This window comes from Sparus aurata, chromosome 22 (genome assembly GCF_900880675.1).
Source record: "Sparus aurata chromosome 22, fSpaAur1.1, whole genome shotgun sequence".
Lineage (NCBI taxonomy): Eukaryota > Metazoa > Chordata > Actinopteri > Spariformes > Sparidae > Sparus > Sparus aurata.
The window spans coordinates 10,096,228-10,114,345 of NC_044208.1; the positions used below are offsets into that span (position 1 = coordinate 10,096,228).

At 40.8% G+C, this 18,118-nt stretch overlaps 1 protein-coding gene across 13 annotated transcripts in view; it reads right to left on the reverse strand.

Moving 5' to 3' along the window:
* Positions 1-17,749, reverse strand: part of afdna (afadin, adherens junction formation factor a) — a 114,652-nt gene extending 96,903 nt beyond the window's left edge. For all 13 annotated transcript variants that reach the window (XR_003982495.1, XM_030405998.1, XM_030406006.1 and 10 more), the window contains exon 1: positions 17,442-17,749. Coding sequence is in view for 12 of the 13 variants with exons in the window: in XM_030405998.1 (XP_030261858.1) it covers positions 17,442-17,543 (102 nt within the window). In the remaining variant the exon portion in view is untranslated. The remainder of the gene's footprint in view (positions 1-17,441) is intronic.
* Between the last annotated feature and the right edge of the window lie 369 nt (positions 17,750-18,118).

Here is an 18,118-nt window from a genome sequence, read left to right on the forward strand (position 1 = left end):
TAGCTTGCAGTTAATTTTCTTTTATTTCTGTTTTAAACTTGAACGACAGGAGTTCTGTTTTAATCAACAGCTGCCTAAATGTCACTAGATCAAAAACCTGTCAAACAACTTTGTATCATAAAGAAACACACCATATTTCCCCCCCTACTATCTCCCAAAAGAAAACATAATTAGAATATTCTTCACTTTCAGAGACATTTATGTTCAGAGAGCTTGAGGAAAACATGCTATGTTACTGCCAACAAGTCAAACTATAAATGTAATTTGTATGATGGACAGACTTTGACCCAAACAATCTGAAATCAGACAAATTCCCCACCAATCTGCCCCTTAAAGCAAGCACCCTAAGGGAAACACTGAAGATCGTACAAAGGTTTTTGATCTTTGCAATATTCCTTGTGTCCTAAAGCATTTCGTAGCATATCAAGGGTTTTAGCAGGGTGTGAAAATGTGTCCGAGTGGATTCAAGAACTTCTGCAGAACACGAATAAGACAATTTATTTGTCTTAAAACCTGACTGTCATCATAATGTCTGGGGTGGATTTCTAACTAGCATTCAGAAAGCCTTGAAAAGTCTTGATGAAAGTCACAGATGTCCTGAAACTGATGCAACTGATGCCGCAAGTATCCAAATTAGCAGGTGACATCATCTGGCCTTCCCCAAAAACCCAGAAAACTCAGAGCAGGAGAAGCCCTGGTCTGTGCCTCATTTCCACATGTGCAGGATTTACTCCAGCAGTCCGACACAGAAAAGTTTCAAATACTTTCCATTGGTTGGCTAAATTGCCTGGTATCAACAGCATTTTGTGGCATATTCTGCCACTTACAACACTGACGGATAATGTAGTTCATCTGCATCAGGCATTACCTCCTTGGACAAACAACTGACCAGGAACAGTAGCTTGGACTGCAGCCCATCCCGTTCTACACACCTACAAACACACTCAGGTCACACACAATAACATCAGGGAAACTGGCAGACCTTTTAGACTTAAACTGCTAATGAATGCAACACCGACACTGCCTACATTGTAACTGTTGAGCAAATTTGAAGCCAACTTTTGAAACACTGTCGAGAATTAACTTTATGACTCACCGGCCAAGTTAAAAGATGGATGAAGAAACAGCAAAGCAGAGTTTTTACCAGCAAAAATAATACGTTGCTTGTGTGCATCAAATATGCATTTATATCGGCACATTTCATGGACATAATGAGGCATAATGTTAAACAAAAACTTTGATCAGTGGTTAAACAATTCAAGCCTGGATAAAATTCAGACTTTTTGCTATTAGATGTACAAAAGGATCAAATATAAGAGTTACGTAAAAATGGCTACTTCTCTCTGAGGTCACCACTCTTTAGTCTTGCTCAATGTCCTGCCCACATCACCATCTGATTGGTTACACCTCACAAGAAATAGCTTATCAACAGTGATGGCTACAGTGTCAAAGAAAGAAGAAGTAGCAGATTTAGCTGCGAACAGCTCTCCGTGTTTTACTTGCCAAACGAAAAATCCTTGGTAGGTGTTTATTTCGGAACCCCATTTTAAAATAAAACAAAGAAAGAAAAATAAGTATTGGACGTGTTTCCTTCCACTGGATTGGGGGGCCACACAAAGTGTAGTTTCATCAGAAGATGGCAGAATATGTTATGTTATACATGGCTGTAGCCAAGTACAAGTAGAGGTCACAAACTGGAATCAACGGAAGTTTGCCAACCACCAATGAAGCTCAAAGAAGAAGAAAAAAGAAGAAACAAAACCAGATTCCTTAACCCTGTACAAGGGACGGTGAATTTGTATTGGGGATCTAAAGGTAACGCTCAGGAAGACCCTGAGGGCAGTAACAACTTCCTCTTTTTCTACTTGCAAAAACCACTTCAAGTACGCATAAAAACTTCTTTGTGAAATTGAGGACATTTAATGAAACTATGCCTTTTCCATCAACCTTTTTAAAAGTGATTTGCAAAAAAGCACACAAAATATGCGAGTGGAAACACAGCTTATTAGAGACAAGTTCCAAACTAATTATTTTGTCTTTCTGTTCCTTTAAAGAGATTTACACCACAACTCTAACCTCCCAGGTGAACACACATACAAGAGCAAACACTCTCTCTCTCTTTGGGCTTACGTCAGTGATGTCAGCCCCAGTCACACATCACCACTGTACTGCTGTGTGTTTGTGAGTGTAACTGTGTGAGTGTCTGTGTGTGCGTGTCAGAGCCATTCTAACGAAAACGGGGTGGACAGCTAAGATCAACAAATATGAGCGGGTGGAGCAGTGAGGAGGGAAGTCCCCGGCCCACTGAGGTCTCACAATGCATTATATTATTGTATTTTTTTGGTTTGAATTCTCCAGCAGGCTATTCCAGGCAGGTGGGGCTGAGCTGAGACGGGGCAAGGCCTGGGTGCAGCTCCACTGGGGGGGTCTGGTAACAACCAGCAGATGAGAGGAGTGGAGCCAGGACAAACACACAGGCCTTTTTCATGTTACTTTAGGCTGCAGCAGTGATTGCTGGCTGTTCATCTCTGACAAACACTGACAGTGTCTCAAAAATATGTGCCAAGCTACTTTACTGCCAAACAGTAAATAAACGATTAGATTGTCTCCCAGTGGCTGTTTATGTTAGCTATAGATTGCTCAGTTTAGTTCGACTAAATTACTCTGACATTAAGTTGTACTACTTCGCTAACTTGGGAGTAAAATGAGCTCCGGTCTAATTTATCCAGACAGATGTCCATTCAGATTGGGTAACTATATCAAATAACACTGTATTTTAAAATGCATTTTGGATGAGACACAAAACTTTAAGTGCTTGCTTGGAAACATGCCGTGGTGTACACTTGCTTATTAGTAAAAGTGGCATTAGTTGTTTGGGGGTTTTCTGGCCAGTTCAGGGACAGCATAACAAGAACAAGACACCATCGAACATATCATCAACCAATACTGTTGTTATGGTGTTATTTACGATGAAAAAAGACCAAAACAAGCAGCAAATCTTCACATTTATGAAGCTAAACCCAGCAAATGTTTGAGCTGTTCACTTCAACGATTAATCGATTAAATGACTAATCTTTAATCACTAACCTCAAAGAGACACAGAACAGCACATTTATTTGGAGGCGTGTTTCTTGCCACTGAGCAAATCCAAGTCCAATGTTTACTTTCCTTTTAGCCTTGCTTTGGTCACCTCCATTTCCTGGCTCTTTAGCTGCTAAACACTCCACTATGTTCACCAGCTAGTCTCCAACTTTAACTATCTGATAAACTCACTATATACTAACTTTGCAGCACCAAATAGCGGAGCGGTCACAGCCAAAAGCTACGCGGTAAGACTGAAAATCAACAGTAAACACGAATGGCTATTAACACAAAAAGATGAGCTGAAACATACTAAAACACAGCAAGGAAACTTTACAATTTGATAACAATTCTCTGTAGATTCATTACTATGCAACAACATGCATTATCAAAAATGTACACATATGTACATTCCACCACGTGTGTGCATTAAATTTCATCAACAAAAGCAGAACAAAATGTTGATGTGAATGCAGTTAGCTTAAGCTTAAACAAATTCCTTTTCCCCAAAGAAATCATGAGAACATGAAGTCCAGTTGAGTCCATCTGCACATCTGCTGTCACACATTTGGTATGTTGATTCTTTTCACAGACCAGTGACACCAAACCAGCAAACATTTCAACACACACACACACATAGAGAGCCAAACATTCTGTGGTCCCAGTCTTAAAAACTGTGGAATGTCACTTGTGTGCTCTGTTGTTTAGTACAGCTCAGTGTGTGCGTGTGTGCGTGTGTGCGTGATTTGCGGAGGGCTTGTTCGTCTGGTAATTAGGTTTAACCAATCAAGAATATTTTACACCCGACAGCAGTTTATCCCGGCAGATATCACAATGCAACCCAATGTTCTGCACTGGCCTCATTCAACCTGTCCAAGAAAGTGGTGGGAAAACACTGAATGTGTGGATGTGCTAATAAATCTCACCAAAGGAAGCTACAATTTGCACACTTGTTTTCAGCTTCTCTTGGTCCAGCACTTGCCTTTAACGGTATCTGGATGTACATGACTGCCATGTATGGATTTTTTACCCTGACATGTGATCTTAGTTCAACCCTGATGGTTAAGTTGTACAATGCTGCAAAGACAGACATGCTGTGGTCTGAAGGCACATTACTGGTTGTTTGTTAAAATCTAACCACTGATATCTGAGTACACAGAGAATCACATTATTTCATGTTTTTACAAGGTCCTGTTCAGATCATTTTAACGGGGCTGGATCAGATTATTTTCACTATGATTAATATCAATTACTTGATTTATCATCCTTGGTTAATTTTAATAAGATTTACAGTTTAATATGATATAAAATAGAGAAAAGCATAAAAAACAACATTTTCGCATACAGAATTACAATGAATTATCTACTGAAACAGGTGCCAATTATTTTTCAAACTGCTTGTTTTATTTGACCAAAAGTCCAAACCAAATAAAATTCTATTTACAAAGATACAAAACAGAGAAAATCTGCAAATACTCATTTTAATAGACTGATCGAAAGAACAACTTATCATTGCAACTCAAGTTTCCAGAAGGTCCTAAGGCCAAAAAAGCAACTCAAATCTGAGTTTGTTGACATAAATGCACTCCAACTAGTAATTTAGAAGGTTTGTAAACATTTTGTTTATACATTGTCTTTTATGATGAGTTCTCCTTGTGCGACTGTTGCACAAGCCCTTTAATTTTAAAGGTCATGACAATCTAGCACTAACATTTTAGATAGCTAAAACACTTTCTTGCAGTAAACTTTATTGAAAATATAAAAGGAAATGAACCAAGAAATGCAACAGTGCAATAAAGTTGTTTTTAATATGGATCTATATTTACCAGCCACCCAAATCTAATATTTTGGTTGTGGCCCCTTCTGCAGCCCCCCTCTGACCACAAGCAAACTGCCAACATGTGGCAAACAATAGGTTCTACTCCCAGTAATGACACAGACACGTCCCTCCTTGTTGTACCTCCTTGTGGGCCACGACTTAGACATTGATCTGCCGCAAAGCACCATGGGAGCCAGCAGCGAGCGCTGCTAAACACTCATAGTCATTGGTTCCTGATTGCTGTCTGATCCTGTGAGGTCAACAGGGGGTTACCTCCCCAGTTATTGGCCCGCAGGAGAGCATATCAGCTGCCTGAGAGGACGACGCGAACCAATGGAAGCCAGAGGAGAGAGAAAAGGGGCAAGGCAGGGAGGAGGTGAGCTAGGCCTCCGAGGGATTAACACGGTCTGACAGGCTGGCCAGGACAAACACACAAATACACACACACACACTCAGCTTTTAGGGCGGGCTGCTCTGCTGAGCACACACAATACACTGCTTGTTTTAGAACAAGAGGAAAGAGAGAAAAGATAGATAAGAGAGAGGCCAAATCACAGCGAAGGAATGTGTGTTTGACTGAGGCAGAGTGAGCAATGAGAGAGCGAGATTATGAACCACAGGTGCTTCCAAAGAGAGAGAGAGAAACTCCCACTGGGGCCTTAATGTGAATTCCAAGAGTCTTCCACGACTTCCCCAATTGTCTCTCTTTCCTAAACATCTCAACTCACTGAAAGCTCTCTACTGTTTAAATCTTGCTGGAAACAAATACATATCTCACTTTGTTAAATTTCCCTACATTTCCACAGAGTCTATCGAGTTACCTGACCTTCTCCGTCTGGAATCCACTTCCCAAAACTCCATTTGCATTCCAGGAATTCCATGACCAGTAGGATCCCTTAAAACTGTGACATATTACCCAGTTGGATCCTCACAAGCTCCTCAAACGCACACACCCACACCCACACACACACATACACATACACACTCACACAAAGACCATGCTGATGTGTTATTCTGGACTGCTTAGGGAGGCTTCTTTAAGGAACACTTATATGCATATATTGATCAGATTTTGGCAGCCCATCTAAGAAAATTAACTGCCTGTAGCCAAAGCAGAGCGAGGTTTCTGCAAGATGACCAAGTTTAATTCAAGGCTGAAAGAACCTATAAATTAAAGTGAGCATTGATTATCTGATAAAGTTTGCAACATAAACAAATGTAAATATAAAGTGTGCAATGTAGTTCTGTGTAACTGGGATCAATTCTCATACTCAACTCTGTACTGAGAAACAACAACACCGAGAGACTGTACAAGCAGATTTTGAAAGTTTTTTGAAGCTTTTTTTTTTTACGTTTGGTATATACTTCAGTTGCTGTTTTGCATTACCTGGATCAATCCTGTTGTTTTCTCTGATCTCTGTGTATAAATACTATGTGACTAAGGCAGCTAATGTTGGGCTTGATGGCACATGCTGAAAATGAACAACACCTACAATTAGATGTGCATTTGCCTCATAGTAATCAGCATGTACTGCTCCTGCTTCTAAACAAAAAGCAAGCCTGTGGAGACTTCAGGAAAGATTAAAGCTACAACTACCGGTTAATCTTTTGTCTGACCAACAGTCCAAAACCCGTTTGGCGAGGCTCACTACCCCATGTGACCACCTGTAATGTCTGAAATAAATAATATTTTATTTATTATGTTGTGAGTTCTTCACATTCAGAGACATGCATATTGAAATACCTTTATTCTGAAATTTTGCTTTGAAATTAAAGGTTTGTTTCTGCTTCATTCTCTCTCCTCATCCTCTACTGGACTACGTTTTTTTCTAATTATGTTATTCATAATATTAAATATGGTTAAATTAGCACATAACCCTCCATCTTTTCTATGATGTACTTGATTCTCTCTTTCTCTGTATTTCAAGATGTACTTGATTTTTCTCTCTGTATTTCATGGTGTTGCACTGTCAAAATGTTAAATGCATCTACTGTAGCACTGTAATGTCAGTAAAGACTAATTCTCAGCCTGTTCAGAAATTAGACCTACCAAGTATTAAAGCAAAACATTCGCCAAAATGCAACCTAGGCTTTTTTTATGAATGTATATGAGTCAAACCTTCATGTAAAAGCATAGTTACAACGAAAGAGGCACTTTTAAGATTTACCGTAGTTTCGTTTTCGGGCAAGGTCATTTTCAAATGAGTGCTGGGGCACTCGCTATTTTAAAAACACTAAGAAGGCTCGACACAACATGAAACTTTGCTCGTAGTATCACCAGGGTCTCTACACATGAACACGAGCATTGTTTGTGTACAGAGTTTGCTAAAAAGAAAGTTTTTCTAACATCTCACCTTAGCAGTTTTATATTCTTTTTCGCAAACGACAAAACAATGAATTATCCATGCATTTATATGGAACCAAGCTTTAGGAGCGGTCCACCTTAACTGTCCTCCATGTTACGTCATATTCGGAGATCGAAACCTCTCGGCTGTCAGGACGGCAGCGAGCGGAGGAAACATCTGCTAACGTGAGTTGTCCAAAAACGTTCTTTTTAGTAAACTTTGGTACGCAAACAATGTTCTCAATGCTTGTGTTCATGTGTAGAGACCCTGGTGATACTACGAGCAAAGTTTCATGTTGTGTCGAGCCTTCTTCGTGATTTAAAAATAGCCCCAGCACTCCATTGAAAATAAGCTTGCCTGAAAACGAAACTACTGTAAATCTTAAAAGTGCCTCTTTCATCGTAGATACGCTTTTACATGAAGGTTTGACTCATATACATTAACAAAAAAAGCCTTGGTCGCATTTCGGCGAGAGTTTGCTTTAAGCTAAAAGGCTAGCCTTGCTATCTTCAATAAGACAGGAGTCGTATTATGTTACAGCCTTCTCACTTCACAGTCCTTAAATGCTTTTAGTTAATGGTGGCTATCCATAACATCTCACTGATGGGCATGCAATTCTTTTTGTGAGCTTTATTTCAGAAACTAGAGAACGATACAACGCGATACTGTAGGTTTATGGTACTTGGACTAATGTGGAAGTAAAGACCGTAAAGCTAAAATCAGAGGTCGACAGAATGCGCCGACCCGCGCCCACCTCACTACAGAGCATTCACAGCTCCAAATAAGTCACGTCAACCTTGGGGAAACAATGCTAACAATTATTTGCCTGAACCTGAACAAATGATGACAGATAACTGCAAAACTATGTTCCACATAGGTCACCGACTCCAATTTCGACCCAATCAACCACCACGACTCACTCCGTCTCCGGGCTTAATCGCTTTTAGCTCGGTTGCAATGATGATCCTGGAGTAACATTAAATCACGATGTAGTAGGAACAACACCAACAGATAACATCAAGTATCAGATAAACCTAACCCACATACAGCTTGTATCAGTCTCTACAGGAGGACATCCTAACATGCTGAAAATAACCAGAGGTGATAAATATCCTGGCTATCAGCCGTGAACCCATCATTCTTTTTAACAGGCAGCAGCCAATAGTGCGAGGACAGCTGCACTAATTACAGCTGCTACAGCGAGATTAGTTACTGAACTCACCAGCAGAAACATAAAGTGGATCCGGATTTACAAAAATGCAGATTTAAGAACAAAGAACATCACTGCCTCCCATTCATGCTGTCAAACTGGAGCAAAATGTAAAAACTGAGAGAATATGACAACTGAGCAAGCAGCGAAGTTACAGCCAACTAAGTGTTTAAACCACAAACTGCCAACCAGTGACAAACACTACAGCTTCCTTACATGAGCTGAATCGAACATGACTGAGCAGAGGTTGGCTGATGGAAATGGGCTGCAAGGTTAATTACCCAATCATGTCAGTCCATCTGCCTGTGTATCCATGTGTGTACCCATTCGTGTGTGTGTGATAGAGATGGGTCATAACTCTGCTGGACAGGCTATAAGAGGTGTGGTCGTGATCTTTCACCCTGCTTCGTAATGAACCGCTGTGGAGAAATTACTCAAGCACACACAGGTTAGCCATGAAATGTGACAGACACATCTCAGACACATGCAGGGCTCAAATTATCTTAGGACCACTGAGTGTATGGAGGAAGAAGTGCAGACAAACTAGGACTACAGCATCCATGAGTTTGTAAGGTCAAATCGAGAGTGACTACATCTGCAGTGGCAGCTGAAATTAAAAATTAATAACGAATATGAACAAAATAAACTCCTGACCTGTCCTCTCAAGAGCCCTGAGCTGATTTCTGATTAAAGAAGCAAAGTCCTTCAATAAAACGTGGGCAGTTAGTCAAAGGGACTGGAGGGCTTAACACATAACAGTTAGGAATAAGTATGAGAGAGATATGGGCTCTGCTCCTGCTAGTGTGTGTGTTTACATTTTTCCAGATAACGCTCCAAGCTCCTTTCCATTAACATCCGACTCAGCCATCACCCATTTTCACACAGTGAGTTATTCATGCACCCTTTTCATTAATCACTCTGTTCAGAATTTCTACTCTAAAAGCAAACAAATGTAAAAGATAAAACAGAGCAGCATGAGCAGAGTAATCAGAGTGTATGCGGTCTCCACAAAGCCACATTGTCAGGGGGTTCATGTTAGACCCCATTTGTAAATCAGCACGTGGTTTGAGATGCACTCTAGCAAGATGTTACAATGGGGGAAAAGGAGTGATCTCAACAAGACATATACATAATTTCTACTCATTACAAGGGGAAATACATCAATAAGTCTATCATGAGAGCACTATCAAGTGTACATACATCATTTTTGTATTCTTTTACTGTTTCTTCTGCTGAGCACCTTTTGTTTTTGTGATTCGACTTGAGCAATTGTATACACTTTTCGGGAAAGAGAGAAAGACAGACTGTAAGCAGGTGCATGTTAAAACAGACATGTGGCTTGTGAAGTTGTCTCAAATCCCTGTGCTTTTTATCTCGATACAAGACTGGAAAGTGTAAGTGTAGCCTTACCATATCTAGGAATAGCAAAACCTTGACGAAGACGCATAGTTTAGCCACACTCAGCCCACTCAAGAGCAGAAAACTGAGCAAATCACTGGATCCAGAGCTGCATCACAATAAATCCAACACACTATAATCATACCCTCACAGTCTTCTTTTACAAGCCTGTCAACTACCGGGTACATGTGTGTGTGTGTGTGTGTGTGTGTGTGTGTCTGTGTGTGTGTTAGTAAAAGGCCTCTTTTGCAGAGCTCCTGTAGTCTGCGCTCATCACAGCTACAGCGTTACCATGGTGACGCAGCCAGCTAGTGGCCACATGACATGATGAGGGAGAGACGGAGACAGAAAGAGGGAGGGAGGGCATGTCCGATGAACACACAGAGGGACAATGCAAACAGAGATAAATGCACCGAGCGGCCGGTCAGCTACTCTGTGTGCATGTGTGTGACCTCACGGTATTGTAAGTTGTGGCTGAGGCCAGCAAATCTGTTAACCAGGCCTCCACTGTGCTGCTGCCAAACACGCTGCTACTATCGCCAGCTGCTACTGAAAACAGGTACACACACCAGGCCGACACTGACCTTTTAGTCAAAGTCAGACCTGAGACAGTCAACAGTCTTTAGCAGTGACAGCGGTAATCATAAAGGTGCATAACTTCTTGTCATTGACCTTTCATGACGGTCCAATGCCATTTCAAAGAGCAAAACACAGCATAATTCCCTTCATCTGAACCCCACTTAACTGCACTATGTGTTTTTTTGTTATATCTTGGCATGTTCAATAAAAAGGTAATCTTTGTTTATAGACTAGCATGTAGAAGAAGAAGTGACAAGTACATTGGGGTACTGATATATACCATGTGATAATATAAGGGTTGCTTCTCACAATTTCTCTTGACTCTTCAATTGACTCTTACTAATGACAAAGAAAGGCAAGAAATCCTGACAGTCAATGAGCAGGAAACAGCTAATGTTTGACATTTTTGTTTGAAATATAACTGACACAATTGATTATTAAAGGACCTGGTAAATAATTTTCTTTCAAACTAATATTCAATCGTTGCAGCGGTAGACTAAATAGAGCTGAAACAAACAACAGTCAATTAACAATATGATAGTCGGTGGAATAAAGTCATTTCTCAAGCAAAATTGCTGCACATGTGAAGTTCCAGCTTGCAGCCAGCCTAGGAAAGTTGATTAAAGCAGGGGAAACGACTGGTAGACTAACGGATAATGAAAATAATCACATACTGCAGCATGGCAATATGAATTTCTCTACTGTCAAATATTTAGCAATACTGTTTAAACTGAGGCATCCATCTCCTTGCAGTTGTGGGGAATGCTGCAAATCACTGTGCAAGTTGGCATTACATCAATATTGGATTTATGTATTGATTTTACATCAATGAGATGGAGTACCTCAAATTGTCAGGTATTTAAATGCATACATCAGACAAAAACTAACGGGCTGTCTCGTTATTTAATCCACAGAGTTTGTGAAGAGATTTTTCTCAAAGTTTATAACAATATGATGCTTTATAAAATCACATATTGCATACAGGATTTCATCCTTATCACCAACTCCTAGTCCAGAAAAAGGAATATAAAAAATTAGCCCCTGCACACTGTCAACTGGTGTTATAGTTTTCATTAACAAGGCAACTGAAGTAAAGCATGTATATTCATAATTTAAAACACTAACAACCCATCGAAGGGACTGTGATATTAATTATGCAGAAGATGAACACAGAGAAAAAATATCTGAGAAAAAGTGGGACTGAAGATGAGGGTTTTTAGGGCCCTACTGCATAAAAGTTTCAAGATAAAACTTTATGGGCAATGTCAATAAAAATATGAACAAAACATAATTAGTAATGTCAATAAACATCTAGAATGAAGACAAGCTGTTGTACCAAAACAAATCTCTTAGTATACTAACAACAATACAGTTTAAATGGGTTTCTCCAGGGAACATGAATCTGGTGAAATAAAAGAAAATCTGACCAAACATCACCCTGAAAACAACCCAATCACTCCACCTACACCACAGGAAACACACTATCTCCACACAACACACACTTCCTGCTTCCTGTGCGGCAGGGAAACAGAGGGAGTGGCCGCTGATGTCACAGTCAGTCTGCTTACATGTTGGATGCAGGTCCCATAGGAAGTTGGAAAGAAGGTGGATATGAGCTTCCTGGTAGTAAGTACCTTTCACACCAAATTCAGCCTCTCAGAAAATACTCATGTCATTTTGTGACAAGGGTAATTGATGTGTTTGTGGTTGAGAATATCATGACTACAGTGAGAGGAGGAACCTGAAATGCAAGCAGGGTTTCTTCAGGTTTCAATAAATTAAATTTAAGACTTTAAAAGACCTTATAAGACCAGTATGAGTGAAATTGTAGGCATTTTTGACACCAGTACCGGCAAACCAACTAACTGGTTGTGCTCCAATAATTTCTGGCCGGGCTGCACAGTTTGCAATATGTTGGTTTTGTTTTGCAGTTTTGCTACAGCAAGATCAATACCATTTTTTCCTTAAAACACATTTAGAAGAGAGACTTGGGATAATCCAATTTCATGAAAGTAACATTGAATCCGAGACCTTTCAAAACATACATTTTTATGGGCTAAAATTCTGATTATTCTTAAGACTTTGTAAGGCTTTGAGGACCTGCAAAACCAATGAAAAAGAAAAGTAATGGCTTCCATTGTCTGCCATCCTACAAGTCTCCCCCCGCCTTATATGGAGCAAAGGAAACAATCCAGAACTGCTACTCTACTGGGTTACAAACCAACCCCGTCTCTACGTCTTTCCACCTCCCATGGCCACAGTAAAGATGCCCAACTGAAAGTGTCACAATACATCAACACACTATCCTCCTATACAGCCATGCAAGACATAATGGAGATGAGGAATGTATTAAGACATGCAGGTTGTATTTTTAACTGTAGAGTCTTTCACCTATAAACTACATCCTGTCCTGAATTCCCCTCACATTCTGCCTTTTCACTGGAGGTTTGGTCCATTTAACTAAAGGCAAAAGGTGTGGGAGATCTTCCTCCACGCCTCTTCAGTTTGTTGTGCAGCAATGTGCACTGCAGTTGCACACTTCCCTCTCACATGTGACTCATGTCACTCTGTCACGCTGTGCGCTAACAGGCAAAACTGTCATTAATCATTTTTTACTATGTGACCTACAGTGACACAAATTCATAGACATTTCAAGACCTGGGGTGAAGCTGCTAGCATTTCAACAATCAGTAAAACCAGAAGTGGGGTGAGAAAAACAGAACAATCTGACAATCAAAAGTCGCAAATCTATAAATAAGCAACACAAGGTTGAGGATGTTTCAGGACAGAGTACATTTAAAGACAAGATGTTTGGGTCTTTTCAGCTGAGTCAAATTGATAAAAAGAAAACACCTGTCAGAATGAGTTAACCTGGTTCTGTCTTCCAGGCATGGAAGTCTAACTGTGGACAACTGGAAGCGAAACTATATAACAGAATGTATTATTAATGTAACTTAAAAGCTCTCAAGTCTATTTAAAGTATTCATTCTTTAAAAACACTCATATTTAGATCCAAAACTGTTCGTTGTATAAAGCTCCTGCAGACACTTTATGACTGGGTGTGTAAATGTAAGTAAACAATTTCATGCATAACCTTATATGCTAATATTTGGCAGCCTGCAGAGATTTTGCGGGGTCGGTGTTCAGTGCGATTGATTTCGTGGTGGTGAAGACCTTGTGCACGGCAGGATCAATCGGGAACTGGATGGAAAAAAACACAGCTGATCCTTTTTTTAAAACAGAAGCAGCTACTGTTGTGCTAAGACAAAAAGTGAAAAATTAGCACCAGGCACACTCTCATCGTCATGCCACCCTTTGGTTTGCAGACTCACATTTTGTAGACTTTGCAGAGTTTGGGATTACAGTGCCGCCATCTTGGTTTATTTAAGTCCGAAGTGACCGCATATGGAAAAGAAGATGGAGCTGGGGAGGATATCTTGATTGGATCACAATAGCCCTAAATCATACCTTGCTATATCTATTTTCATCTAAATCAGACTAGAACTTACAAAATAATCATCATGCTTTATTGAAGATGACTTGAAATGACCTATTGAGACCATAAACTCAACAGGAAACTGTTTACTGATGTAATAAATCAAGTAAGAGATCATTTTCTCATAAGCTTACACACAGTTGGCTTCTTTTTGAATTCAGTTGAGTCACCTCCTGCTGGAAATTATAAAGAATTAAGGTGAAGGGCATTTATATGCCAGCCTCACTTCACATCGATATTTTATACAGTAAAAGGTTAGGACTGAGGAGAAGAGCGAGAAGGTGCAGTTCAACACATTCAACTCTAAACTCAAACATTTTCTTGATAAGAGATGCAGCCAGGTTTACATGATTCAGCACTAATTCAAGAAAAGTGACACTTCTACAAAAAGTGTGCTCTTTATTTGACTACACTTTCAACTGCCCCCGCCAGGGAAAGTGTTCACATAATATACGTCAGACCTGTCTGATTAACGACAATGTTACATGTAATCACTGTCTAAAACAGTCCTACCTGCTTATTACAACACTATTGCAGTCACTTTCCTTTGCCTAGTTGTGTCTCTAGATGAGGGTGCATAGTGACTGAATGTAAGGTGATACAGTCATCTATTCTCTAACATTTATCTTGCACTGTATACAAGCTCTACTTGCCCTGGACACTGTGTGTCAACATGTACTTCTTATGTTTCAGATATGTTCCCCACTGACATATCACACAAATACTCACATATATAGCTGGGTATGAAAAACAAGATTTCCCTCGGAAACTCGATATTGAATTCTGCCCACCGGTTCCTGAAATGTCACTTTGGATCTACTGTGTTCTATATTTAAAGTTATATTCAGGAGAATCTTGACAACAACTTTTCTGTTATGCACAAGGAACTGCTGGATAACAGCTGTCAAGATTCAAAGTCTTATATACATGAAACCTTGTGTTTTGGGGAAGATTCCTGCGGATGCTGCAGACTGCGCTCACAATCCCAAAAAAAGCTCAGTGCTTCTCTTCAAACAGGGCCGAGACTATTATTTTTAGACGACATGCAGCAATGGCACCGTATTCTGAAAAGCAACTGTCTGACCAGGATGTAGGAATTAAATGTTGATTGTGTATCACAAATGTTAAAACACACAAAGACAACTATTAAACCAACCTCACCTACTGATCTCATCTCTAATAATCTTTTCTGCCCCCTCTCTGGAATCAGCGTTAAACGAGACAACCTAAGACAAAAGTGAAGCAAAGTAAACTTTCCCACAACCTTTTCATCCAAATAAAACAAACTGTTGGTGAGATTGCATCTGAATTCCACTACATCTATTGTGTCACATCTTTCAAGCCTACTGTTTATTGAATTCTGCAACAAAAAAAAATAAACCCCCACCTGCCTACTCTGCCTACAGCAAGTCCCCACGTGACAAGTACCTGTTATGTTATAATGAGCCCCTCTGTAAGTCCCACAGCAGGACTTATTCAGTTTGGGTTGCAAGATTAAAAAGTTTGAGAACCTTTGCTCCAGACTAATCAGTCATCCACGGCTAATCTAATCACACGAATGATCTCACCGGTCTCAGCGGCAGTTTGGTCTTAAATTCCGAAATTAAAACTTATCAAATAAATGATCAAATCTGCTGGTTGTTTGTGATAAATCAAATCTAATATCAGTGTAAATCATAGATCTTACCGTTTTAAGTTTTATTACGAATGCAGCATATTTGATGCACACGCTATACTGGAGCAGTCCAGACAGTGTGAAGGACACTTGTGCAGCTTGGGGGTACTACCAGCTGACATATGGGGAGGGTGTGGTGTGGCGTGGCAAAGATGGCCATGCATCTGCTTACATTTAATCATGTTCTACTGGACTCAACTCCTCTGAGCAGTCTCCAGCAGCACTGCTCCTTGTACAGTGAGAGAATTACGGGCTTGGGAACTTCTGGACTGGGTTAATCATTCCCCTCTGAATGGAGAGGTTGTGTGAGCAGTACACAACCCTGGCCAACGGCTGGCCAGCTTCAATCCTGATAAATTAATCGGCTCAAGACGAGGAGAGGGGACCCTGTGGCCCCCCTACACCCTTATCCAAGGAGAGGTGGGGGGGTGGGCTACCCGCCTAAAAACACTGCAGCTGACGCAATCAGACACACAGCAATAAATCAAAACTACTTAGGCATGAGATGCACCAGTTAAGGGTTAAGGTTAGATGGATATTGACTAACTCCTTAAGGGACTAGATTCATCACCCAGCCCTTGCAGTTCTCTAGTAGCTAGCAAGCGCCATGAAGCCTGCAGGGAGGAGTTCCTTATCCTGTCACGTTGTTAGTAAACAACCAAAACCTGGGTCCAGACGGTAGATTTAATTACACCGCAGCTCCTCAATATGTTGCAGGGTCAAATTATTGCTGGTCAAACAGGCAGCAAGCATCAAGCTAGCTCCTGTGAGGACAATGCAGGACGACATGACATGGTGTGTGTATGGCACTGACAGGGACACTGACTGTGTTGTGTTGGCTGGTAGCATCCGAGCTTTGAGCGCCCTACCTGGTGTAAGCATTTACACCCAGCTTGTTGCTAATACTTTAAGCTTTTATCTATTTGCCCTGCGTATCAAACAACCTCGCCGTGTTACTGGGTTTGTCAGCCATTGCAGCCAGGCACCGCTGCAAGTCCGCTTCACGACCAATACACACAGCTAACACTGGAGTAGCTGGATTTATTACAACTTTGGTTCCCCATTCAAAAAGCAATAGTATGTATTAAACGGGGATGCTGCTTCTTGGACTTGCAAGCTGCTTCTGTGTAACACAATGTCAGGGTTCATGTTTGCTCTACAGGTAATGTGCTTGCTAACTAGCTAGCTAACCCCGATACGTGCCGTTCCCTCTTGTATTGGGAGACAAAACGCCGAACTCCATTCAAAATCTGGCAATTCAGTGCTGCCGTCTCTTATCGCACACGTACACATTTCACCTCAAGATATTCATAAATCATTTATATTCACTTGAAATTCGGCATACGTAATATGGACAAGGCACACGTTGGTTTTGTAAACTGTCAACTTAATAATTATTCCTTCTATAAATCTATATACTTCCCAAATATACAGTTGTGGGCGGTAGCTAGCAGCTAGCTAACGTTACGTTTGTGTGAAATGTCTCTGGAATAAATTATTTAACCTAAACATGGTGTAGATATGTGGACACGTTTTTTATTAGCTTGTTGAGTCGCGTAAAATCTCTAAGATGTATTTGAATTAAAGGCACTGTGTTGTGTGTATTAGGACAACGTAAAATCGCAAGATTTTTCAATGGAGTTTGGCATTCATTCTCTCCCTGTACGTACGGGGACTTACCACCGAGTAAACCGAGTAAACCACGCTGCCCACAACAGCTTGGCTTTCAACATTTCTTAGCGAAGTGTCAGCCGGTGGTAGCTCTACGGTCTCCCATTCACCCAGGAGAGGCCCGGCGGGACCGCGGCCTCTCCTGCTACTCCGGGGTGGTCTCCTACCTCTGTGGGCCGGCTGATCTCGAACAGGTCGAGCCGGTTGGCGTTCCAGTGGTTGATGATGTCGGCCAGTTTCCTCCTCTCCTCCTCCCTGCTCCCCGACATGGTGGACAGGCTTTCTGACCTTCTCCGTCCGTCCGTGCTGTTGAATAAAACTTCCCGTAAGGTTAGTCCACAGGAGAAGAGGGCGAAGGTTCAGGTCTGCTGTTTTATCGCCAGTACTCGGTGCGGTCCGTCTCTCTGCTCACCGACCGACCTGCTGTCTGCCTGATCTGTTTCTGCTTCGCGTTCCCGGTGCGCCTCTGCGCGCTCCCGACACACTCTGGATGGATGCGTGTGCGCGCGCAAACGTGTTAACCGTTTGAGGGCCAATAAATGTGATTCATGACGCTGCTTTTCTCAGCAGGGATAAAAATAGTACATCAAGTAGCCTAGTAAGCAGCATTACGTCAATATGTAATATTTATTATGGCTCCAGTTACTCTAATTTAAACTTCCAGCCTTTTTCTCTCACAAACATTTATGGACGTTTTACTTTACTAAAGTTAAGTAAACAAAGGATTTTGTTCTAAGAAAATTCTGAAAAAAAAATATCTACATGTTAAATATTTCTTTTTTCTTTTTTTCCTTTTTTTTGATCACATACAATACAATTTTTGTTAAAAAATGTTGCATGTTCA